This window comes from Panicum hallii, chromosome 3 (genome assembly GCF_002211085.1).
Source record: "Panicum hallii strain FIL2 chromosome 3, PHallii_v3.1, whole genome shotgun sequence".
NCBI lineage: Eukaryota > Viridiplantae > Streptophyta > Magnoliopsida > Poales > Poaceae > Panicum > Panicum hallii.
In genome coordinates, this window is record NC_038044.1 from 53,822,586 (window position 1) to 53,833,496 (window position 10,911).

At 44.3% G+C, this 10,911-nt stretch overlaps 1 protein-coding gene across 5 annotated transcripts; it reads left to right on the top strand.

Annotated features, from left to right (window-relative positions):
• The first annotated feature begins 6,490 nt into the window (after positions 1-6,490).
• On the top strand, positions 6,491-10,140 carry LOC112886832 (wall-associated receptor kinase 2-like). 5 transcript variants are annotated; one of them, XM_025952833.1, is made up of 5 exons: positions 6,491-6,864; positions 6,963-7,102; positions 7,184-8,227; positions 8,601-8,765; positions 9,163-10,140. In XM_025952833.1, exons 3-5 carry the CDS (start codon positions 7,333-7,335, stop codon positions 10,137-10,139), a joined length of 2,037 nt encoding a protein of 678 aa, XP_025808618.1. In that variant the 5' UTR covers positions 6,491-6,864; positions 6,963-7,102; positions 7,184-7,332; the 3' UTR covers position 10,140. The 5 variants fall into 5 exon arrangements, with proteins under 5 accessions (XP_025808618.1, XP_025808619.1, XP_025808621.1 ...); XM_025952834.1 differs by having other exon boundaries at positions 7,323-8,227; XM_025952836.1 differs by having other exon boundaries at positions 7,373-8,227.
• The last annotated feature ends 771 nt before the right edge of the window (positions 10,141-10,911 follow it).

Genomic DNA, 10,911 nt, shown 5'->3' on the forward strand with positions numbered 1-10,911 from the left:
TCAATTTCATGATGAGTGATAATGTGTGTATAAGGTATGTGCATGTGTTCATGTTATTCTCACTAATAAGCATGAACAAAGAATTAAACCAGAGTAAGTTTAGTAAGTACCCCAAGGCGGGACGAGTGCCGGGGGCACCAGTTGCGCCGTTACCAGCTGGAATAGACATGCTATTCGACTGGCCTTGCTCGAAGTAGCCGAACTATGTCGATGCAGGAAGAGGTTCGCAGTGCAGTCCCACGAACGGTCACGCCGGGAAGTAGACGAAGTAGTCGTTCCCACGAACGGTCACGCCGGGAAGTAGACGAAGTAGTCGTTCGCACGAGCGAGCACGCTGGGAACTAGACGAAGGAGTCGTTCAGGGAGCGAGCAGTCGCGTCAAGACGCTCCCCAAAAACCTGATTGCCCGCGTCCCGTGCAGGACCTTCACCGAGCGGAGGTTCCGGAGGCCCTACTCTCGCTAGAGCTGTGCGCGCAGTACTAGCGATGGGAATGGCAGAAAGCAGCTGAGGGAGAGGAGAGAGGTCTCCTAAGAAGGAGTACTTGAGGTCAAGTGCTGAGGTGAGTGAGGATGGGAGGAGAGGGTGATGGTTTATATAGGCATGAGGTGCGTCAGGTTCAACGAATCTGGACGTCATGAATGACTTTGATGAGCAGTTATTGTGTCTCAGGTTCAACGAACCTAGAAGTCGTAAAGAGTCTTGAATGTCCGGTCATTAGTGACAACATTAACTCTCTGTTTTAATGCTCTTTACTGCTCTTTATAGCAAAACGTCCTTCTCATCTCAGCACATCACGTCGCACCTGCACGTCACGTCCGTCCGTCCGTCCGGCCGGCCGTGCACGCGCACCGCACCGCACCGCACCGCCCGTCCGGCCGGCCGGCCGGCCTCGCCACGGCCACGGCCACGGCCTCGGCCCGGCTCGGCGAAGCGAGCGAGCGCGCGCGCGTGTGGTTCACCGTCCTCCTCTTACCTGCTTCACAAGTGGTGTACACGAAGTCCACCTTTTAAGTCGGTTGAGATCCTCCTCAATTCCCGGTACGGAATTAAGCCATTGATTCCCTAGCATTTAATAGTGGGCTTTAAATTCTTTTAGTGCATTGATTAGAATGAATGGGCCAAGTCCATAACTCCAACAATCCCCACCAAGAACTAGAAATGCCCTCATTCCCTCATTGATATACCAGTATTCGACAGAGACTGTTAAGTTGAACTTCCATCTAGGACAAAAGCTACACTTGTTCACAACTGTGCAATGGACTATGCCTTGAATTGCCAGTTTTGTGCAAACAAGTTTGACCAGAGTCCTACACTGGTACTAGGCTGCAAAAGCATCCCCGCGGTTTGGAGCTTATAAGTCATACTCCAGGCCCTTCATGAGTTTCTAGAGAATACCCAGTTCTCATAGACCATGACCAGTAGTCAGACTCATATAGGTGTGTTCCTTTTAGATGTTCTGTAGGACAACATCTTTGTTTCAAGAAAACAAAAGAAACCACGTGGAACACATTAAGGTATAGACCAACCTGCCATACAAATTAGAAGAGAAATGCACCTTATACACGGAATGAGCCCTTTTCACAAAGGTTCTCTTCACACAGTCAAACTTTAGTTTGTTTCACCATCCTAATTCACAGGATCTCCGATCACATAGGACAGATTTCCACAATAGAATGACTCACGTGGGTCTCAGGCCCAATTCCATAGATGCATTGTCTATGATATTTCGTGAAAGACCCTTTGTAAACTGATCTGCCAGATTTTTAGCCGTCGGAACATAGTCCAGGGCTATAACTCCGGAGTTTCTCAATTTCCTGACAGATTTCAACCGCCTTTTCACATGTCTAGATGACTTCATGTTATCCTTTGAACTGTTCACCTTGACAATTACCGTTTGATTGTCACAGTTCATTAGAATTGCCGGTAACGGTTTTTCAACTATCGGCAAGTCCATAAGGAGCTCACGAAGCCACTCAGCCTCAACAGTGGCGGTATCTAATGCTGTGAGTTCTGCTTCCATAGTTGACCTTGTTAAGATGGTCTGCTTGCAAGACTACCAGGAAACAGCTCCACCACCAAGTGTAAACACATATCCACTTGTGGCCTTTATCTCATCAGCATCAGAAATCCAGTTTGAATCACTGTACCCTTCTAGTACCCTTGGGTACCCAGTGTAGTGAATTTCATAGTTCATTGTCCCCTTTAGATAGCGCATTACTCTTTCAAGAGCCTTCCAATGATCATCTCCCGGGTTTGAAACAAACTGGCTCAGTTTGCTTACAGCAAACGAGATATCAGGTCTTGTAGCGCTCGCTAAATACATTAATGAACCAATGATCTGAGAATATCTCAGCTGATCTCGCATTATCCTTTTGTTCTTTCTAAGAATTAAACTGGCATCATATGGTGTTGAGACAGGTTTATAGTCGCTATAACCAAAGCGACTTAACACCTTCTCCACATAGTGAGACTGTGTAAGAATCACCCCACCATTGCTCTCTTTTACCAGTTTTATATTAAGAATAACATCAGCTTCTCCCAGATCCTTCATCTCAAAACTTTGAGATAAAAACTCTTTGACTTCCTTAATCACATTAAGGCTAGTGCTAAAGATCAGTATGTCATCCACATACAAGCACAAAATCACTCCTTCAGCCCTACCATAGTGATAGTACACACATTTGTCAGCTTCGTTCACAACAAAGCCAGCAGAGGTCAAAGTTCTATCAAACTTTTCATGCCACTGCTTAGACGCTTGCTTGAGACCATATAAAGATTTCAACAACTTACAAACCATTCCTTCTTGACCCTTTGATACAAACCCATCCGGCTGATCCATATAGATCTCCTCTTCTAACTTTCCATTGCGGAAAGCCGTCTTAACGTCCATCTGATGAACGAGAAGACCATAAGAGGCTGCCAGGGAAAGTAACACTCGAATTGCGGTCAATCGGGCAACTGATGAATAAGTGTCAAAGAAATCTTCTCCTTGTTTTTGGGTATAACCCTTGGCCACAAGCCTAGCCTTGTACTTTTCAATAGTACCATCTGACCTAAACTTTTTCTTGAACACCCACTTGCATCCAACCGGTTTATATCCATAAGGACGTTCAACTACCTCCCAGGTTCCATTAGACATAATAGAATCCATCTCACTCCTCACTGCTTCCTTCCAATAGTCAGCATCAGGAGATAAATATGCCTCTTCAATGGTTCTGGGTGTATCATCTATGAGGTATACAATGAAATCATCACCAAAATACTTTACAGTCATTTGTCTCTTACTCTTTCTCGGAGCATCATTGTTATCCTCCTTAGGATTTTCCACAAGTGTATGTTCATTATGTTCTATCGGCTCAGTAGAGCCATCATCCTCGATGAACTCTTGCCTAGATGAACTTGTTTCATCTCTCATGGGAAAAATGTTTTCAAAAAATGTAGCATCTCTGGACTCCATTATAGTACCAACATGCATGTCAGGTACTCCAGATTTCACTATTAAAAATCTATACCCAACGCTGTGAATAGCATAACCTAGAAAGATACAATCCACAGTTTTAGATCCAAGCTTACGTTTCTTAGTTATTGGCACACTCATTTTTTGCCAAACAACCCCATGTACGTAAGTATGACAGTGTTGGCCTTTTCTTCTCCCATTCCTCGAATGGAGTTATCTCTTTATTCTTTGTAGGAACACGGTTTAGGACATGACATGCAGTCAATATAGCCTCACCCCACCATTCCTTGGAAAGTCCCGCTGTATCTAACATGGCGTTAACCAAGTCCGTTAGGGTGCGGTTCTTTCTTTCGGCAACCCCATTTGACTGAGGTGAATAGGGAGGCGTCCTTTCATGAATAATACCATGTTCCTCGCAAAATAAAGTAAATAAATTTGAGAAATACTCGCCACCACGATCTGACCTAACTCTTTTGATCTTTCTCTCAAGTTGGTTTTCTACTTCAGCTTTATAGATTTTAAAGTAGAGTAAAGCTTCATCTTTTGACTTCAACAAATAGATGTAACAAAATCTAGTACTATCATCAATCAAAGTCATGAAATATTTTTTACCACCTTTTATCAACACTCCATTCATTTCGCACAAATCGGAATGAATTAATTCTAAGGGTGCCAAGCTCCTTGCCTCCGCGGTCTTATGAGGCTTGCGAGTTTGTTTTGATTCAACACATACATGACACTTAGAATTTTTAACAAAAGTAAACTTTGAAATTAAGCTCAAATTAGCTAAGCGCATCATACAACCAAAATTAACGTGACAAAGTCTCGAATGCCAAACATTTGTTTCATCAACGTTAATAACATTGTATGCAACTTTATTACAAACATCTGACAAAGAAAGATGGAACAAGCCTCCGCTTTCATAACCCTTTCCAACAAAAGTACCAAACTTAGACAAGATACATTTATTAGACTCAAAGACTAATTTAAGACCATCTCTACACAGTAGAGAACCGCTGACTAGATTCTTCTTGATGGTGGGGACATGCTGCACGTTCTTCAGCTGCACGGTCTTCCCCGAAGTAAACTTCAGATTTACCGTACCAACACCAAGAACACACGCATGCAATCCGTTCCCCATCAGCAAGGAGGAAGTCCCGCCGGTCTGGTAAGAAGAGAACAAAGAAGCATCAGCACAAACATGAATATTAGCACCAGTGTCAACCCACCATAAGGGTGAACCAAAGACTGAAAGAACAGTAGGTAATAAATTACCGTACCCCGATGTTCCTCCAGGCTCGCTAATAACCATGTTGGCGGAGTCGTTGCCTTTACGGTTCGGACACTTTGCAGCAAAGTGATCCGTACTAGCGCACACATAGCAAGCTCTCTTCTTCTTCTTCTTAAAAGTAGTTGTCTGCTTAGTCTTTGGTTGGTTCTGCGGTGGCTTTTTCTTGTTCTTGTGGGAGTTGTTCTTCTGAACAAGATTGGCACTGGAAGCACCAACAACTCCTTTCCCACGTATATCCTTTGCTCTCGCCTTCTCCTCAACATCAAGAGTCCCTATGAGTCCATCTATGGTGAACTCCTGTCTCTTGTGTTTTAGAGAAGTAGCAAAGTCCCTCCAAAAAGGTGGCAGCTTAGAGATTATACCTCCGGCCACAAACTTATTGGGTAACACACATGGGGACTCTTTGCTGCAATTTTTGAGATCTTTTGCCAGAGTATGTATTTCATGAGCCTGTTCCACCACAGAACGGTCTTCAACCATCCTATATTCAAGAAACTGCTCCATGATATACAACTCACTGCCGGCGTCAGATACTGCATATTGAGCCTCAAAAGCATCCCACAACGTTTTGCCAGTTGGCAGCCGGATATAAGAATCCACCAGGTTATCACCGAGAGCACTAATGATCAAGTCTCGAAAGAGCATATCAGCCTCATCGAACGCACTCCCTTCTTCTGGAGAGAATTGTTCAGGCTTACCCTCTTTCACATGGATCACTCTTGATAGTGTTAACCATAGTGTAAGCCGTTCTTGCCAACGTTTGTAATTTGAACCATCAAAAGGTGGTGGTTTGATTGATGCAGCAAAGCTAGATACCGAAAGCCTATTAACAAAATCAGGTTTTTGGATTGTTAGAATTATAGGCAATCTTCGATATATTTTAATTCCAAATATTACTATCAATTTCATGATGAGTGATAATGTGTGTATAAGGTATGTGCATGTGTTCATGTTATTCTCACTAATAAGCATGAACAAAGAATTAAACCAGAGTAGGTTTAGTAAGTACCCCAAGGCGGGAAGTATGTCGATGCAGGAAGAGGTTCGCAGTGCAGTACCACGAACGGTCACGCCGGGAAGTAGACGAAGGAGTCGTTCAGGGAGCGAGCTAACCTGGTGGAAGAGAACAAAGAAGCATCAGCACCAGTGTCAACTCACCATTCGGGTGAAAACACTTTGCAGCAAAGTGATCCGTACTAGCGCACACATAGCAAGCTCCCTTCTTCTTCTTAAAAGTGGTTGTCTGCTTAGTCTTTGGTTGGTTCTGCGGTGGCTTTTTCTTGTTCTTGTGGGAGTTGTTCTTCTGAACAAGATTGGCACTGGAAGCACCAACAACTCCTCCCACTGCCGGCAGCCGGATATAAGAATCCACCAGGTTATCACCGAGAACACTAATACCGCCCTGGACGTACTACCGGCCGGCCTCGCCTCGCCTCGCCACGGCCACGGCCCGGCACGGCGAGGCGAGCGAGCGCGCGCGCGCGGTTCACCGTCCTTCTCTTACCGGCTTCACAAGTGGTATACACGAAGTTCACCATTTAAGTCGGTTGAGATCCTCCTCAATTTCCGGTACGGAATTAAGCCATTGATTCCTTAGCATTTAATAGTGGGCTTTAAATTCTTTTAGTGAATTAATTAGAATGAATGGGGCAAGCCTATGACTCCATGACTCCAGCTCTAGCAAGGTGCTAGGTACGGCGATGACTTCCATTGCAAATTGCGCTAGCTGTGACACCGACCGGGACCCTGCTCGAGCTCCTGTCTCTGCTCCACCATCCTCTGCCCCCGGCTACCATCCGCGCCTCCGCCGCCGGCCGGCCGCTGCCCGGCTGAATCCTCGATCGATGTGCCGCAACCACAATACCGCCGGCCTTCTGCTGCGCGCTCCGCCGTTTCCCCCAGATCCAGTAGGCCTCAACTTCCTGCTCTCCGGTTCTTCCCCCCCTCCTCCGAACAGTCCGAAGTGCTAGCTGCTGGCCGCACGACCGGACGTAGAGCCAAAATTCACTGGCAGACCGAGTCGGGCGCAGGGTCTTAAGTGAATGAAAGGGTGGGTTAAAAAACCATGGCCAGCCCCCCTCAAGAAATATCGCCCGTAGGTTAACGCAGCCAAGGTATGATCCTGCCCTTCCAGGTTGTCGACGACTCCCTGCTCATTTCTCTAGCAGTTTCTTGCAGATTTATACCCCCTTATTTTTTCCCCTTCTTGCAGCTTCTCCGAAGGGCGGCGTGTATTCCAGCTGCATGAGCTGTTTATGCTACAAGCCTACAACTAGAAATGCTGCTATCTGAGGTGCCTTCCATCTACCTATGCCTTCTGCACTTCTTCAAGATGCATTGAGCTTTTAATAGGTATTGCTCACCAGTGTTCATGAGCTTGTTACCTTCTTTGTTTTTTAGAAAAAAAAAGTGACCTTTGCATACTTCACATAGGAATAGGAAGAAAGAAATGAATCTTGAGTCAAGAGTTCCGTCTATTACACGCAAGCATCAACATGACCTTTCCATCTCACATATATACAGTTAGCTAGAAGTACTCATTTGGTCCACTTATATTTTCCGTGAAGAAAAGCAACACAATAATGCCGACAAGGTTGATCTTGCTGCCGTTTCTGCTGCTAGCAGCAGCAGCAGCAATGGCTGCTTCCAGAGTTACTGCTGAATCCAATAACACATCAGGCTGCCCTGATAGCTGCAGCGGCATATCCATCCAATATCCCTTCGGCATCGGCACCGGCTGCTTCCGAAATGGCTTCGAGATCGTCTGCGACAATGTAACGGGCATGCCGGTGCTCGCCGGCACCACGAGGCCCGTCCCGGTGGACCTCCTGTCCATCAAGACGGCGGAGGCCCGAGTGATGCTGCCCGTCGCGTGGCAGTGCTTCAGCTCCGCAAAGACGGTGTACGACTCCAGCGATGGCGACGTGAACTTCAACAGCGACGACGTGTACCGGATTTCCAATACCCACAACCAGCTCGTCGGCATCGGCTGCAACACCCTGGGATACACCCAGAGCCAGCGGAGCGAGGGCAACGGCTACTACCCCTACGCCTACTACACCGGGTGCCTGTCCTTCTGCAACAACTCCCAGAGCGCCACCGACGGCGCCTGCGCCGGCGTCGGGTGCTGCCACGTCGAGATTCCGCCGGGCCTCACCAACAACAACATGGGGTTTGAACTCTACAACCACTCGGAAGTCCTGGCTTTCAGCCCCTGCGACTACGTATTCCTGGTGGACAAGGACAGCTACACCTTCCGCAAAGCTGACCTGAAGATGGACACCAACACCAAGATGCCGGTGTGGCTGGACTGGGCCATCCGCGACAACCTCACGTGCGAACAGGCGAAGAAGAAGGAGAGCTATGCTTGTATGAGCACCAACAGTGAGTGCCTTGACTCTTCCAATGGACCTGGCTACGTCTGCAACTGCAGCAAGGGCTATCAAGGCAATCCCTATATCGCCGATGGTTGTACTGGTAAGTACTTATTAGTGTGAATTTGATGGGTCCCGAGCTTCAGTGTTTTATTGGAGGAAGAAAAATTCTGAATTTCAAACGAGTTTCAGCTTAAATTAGTTCTGACTGAACTGAATTATACACCTTGCTACGTTTTAATTATGGGCAAACTAATTGATGTTACTTCTTGAAGGAGAACTAATTGTTAGTTGAATTAGTATATACCACCATCCTTCCGTGGTCTCAAATCGTTTGCCATGGCAAACAGTTACTGCAGCTGTTGGTCTCGTACTTCAAATATTCAATTTCATTCCTAATTGGTTGTTGTTAATTATGGATAGTGTTCTATGGCTCTGAATATCTGATAGACATGCATGGCTGCTAAACAATGCAGATATCAACGAGTGTGATGAACATAATAAGGAGTATCCATGCCGAGGCGTTTGTGAGAATACACCGGGTTCCTATGAATGCAAGTGCCCTAGAGGTACCCACAGTGCCGATCCACTGAATATTCCCTGCAACCCCAATTTTCCACTTGCAGCAAAAATTGTCACAGGTATATATATGATCCCTATGCATATTTTACACTTCTTACTCACTTCCAAGTTCCAATAAGAACAGGTAAGGTATATGTTCTTGAAACATATGCCTTTAATACATAGGATCCTTTCATAGGACAATGGCAAGATAGTCCTGGACAGGACATGGCTGTTTCCGATGCTAAGAATGGACCAGTTATTTTATATTTGGTACCACCTAATTGTAATAGGACTATGAGATCTTAGCAGTAAGTACAATGCAAAAATAACCAGAATTAATTTGTTTCGAAATAAAATAGCACATGTGGATTCTTTGACTAGTAGTTACAGATACTAATTGCTTAAAGAAAATATCTTCAACAAAAATTGTAGATGATTTGGATTATTACTATAAGTATCTATGTTGTTCTGTAGGTGCAATAGGTGGACTTTTCATCGTAGCAATCATGGTGTTCATCTTTCTTATTGGCAAAGAGAAACGGAAGATGAAAGAATTCTTTAGAAAGAATGGGGGGCCTATAATTGAAAAGGTCAATAAAATTAAGGTATTCAAAAAGGTAGAGCTAGAGCCAATACTAAAAACAAGTAATCGTATTGGACAAGGTGGCTTTAGTGAAGTTTACAAGGGGTATCTTACAGATGAAATACAACCGGTGGCAATCAAGAAGCCCAAGATTGATGTTAAAGTGGCAAACCAATTTGCAAACGAAGTTATCATTCAATCTCGAGTGTTGCATAAGAATATTGTCAACCTCATAGGTTGTTGCCTAGAGGTTGACGTCCCAATTTTGGTCTATGAGTATGTGTCCAATGGTAGCCTCGATAAAATTCTGCATGACAACAACAGGCTGCCTCTTGACTTGGATCTACGCCTACAGATTGCTGCACAATCAGCGAAGGGCCTAGCTTACATGCATTCAGAAATCACAACACCAATTCTCCACGGTGATGTTAAACCAGCTAATATCCTTTTGGATGAGGACTTTGTGCCAAAGATCTCTGACTTTGGTACATCTAGGATGATTGCCATTGAAGAAAGTTACACAAGCACTATCATTGGTAACTTGGGCTACATTGATCCAGAATATGTGCAAACAGGCCTATATACGAGTAAAAGTGATGTCTACAGTTTTGGAGTTGTGCTCTTAGAACTCATTACAAGGAAGAAGATCTTAGATCCTGACATCAATAACTTGCTCGGGAATTCCCTTGACACTTACACAAAGAAGAGGGGAGTGATCGAGCTTGTTGACCCAGAAATTTCAGCAAAAGGAACCATTGGGATTTTTCATAGTTTGGCAGATATTATTGTGCAATGTCTAAATCTTGATGTTGATCTAAGGCCAGATATGGCAGATGTAGCAGAGCGTCTTCAATTCCTATTGAAGTGATCTCATGGTAGATAAATAGAAAATTATTTGTTGGTGAGTTAATGCATGTTATAATTTGTATTAGCGGAAGAAAATGAAGTGCATAAATTTAGGTCCAAATCGCACACAAGTTTTGTTGAGCAAGAGAGCATAATTAATTTACCATAGTGTTATTACACCCTAACACAACACGACTCGATTCAGGCATGGGGCGTTTCTATTGATAAAATGGAACATACAATCCACATAAGCTTGCATGCGTTGCAAAATTATTGGGTTTATGATAAAAACTACTGCATTATGTCTGTTGTGTTAAGCGATACAAACTTAATTATATCTTGGTATGTTAAGCTGATCACTGCATTATTTTTCCCATCACAAACCTTTCATTTGTGAAATGCAGTGCAGATTGGGATGGCAAGAGCTGGGTCCTTGAATGCTGGATAAGATTCACCCACAAAGAACCTAACATAACTCGGGTTGCTCTTTTACCATAATCTTAAATTATTAATACTTAAATTTTATTTTTCCTCTTAATCACAACCGCGGTAACGTTGTATATAGTAAGAAATATACTTTAGATTGATTAGATATTCCACTTGATCCATGTGATTCAAAACCCTGAAAAATAGTAGCTTAAAAAATAGCTATAGTTGATTGAATTAATAACAAATGGGCTTAGTGGAGCCTATTGTCCAGTCAGAACAAAAATAACACAAGCGCAACATCCGGTCCACGGCAAAGAAAGAAAGAAAGAGAAAAACAAAACAATTGTATTGCCTTAATCAACTTT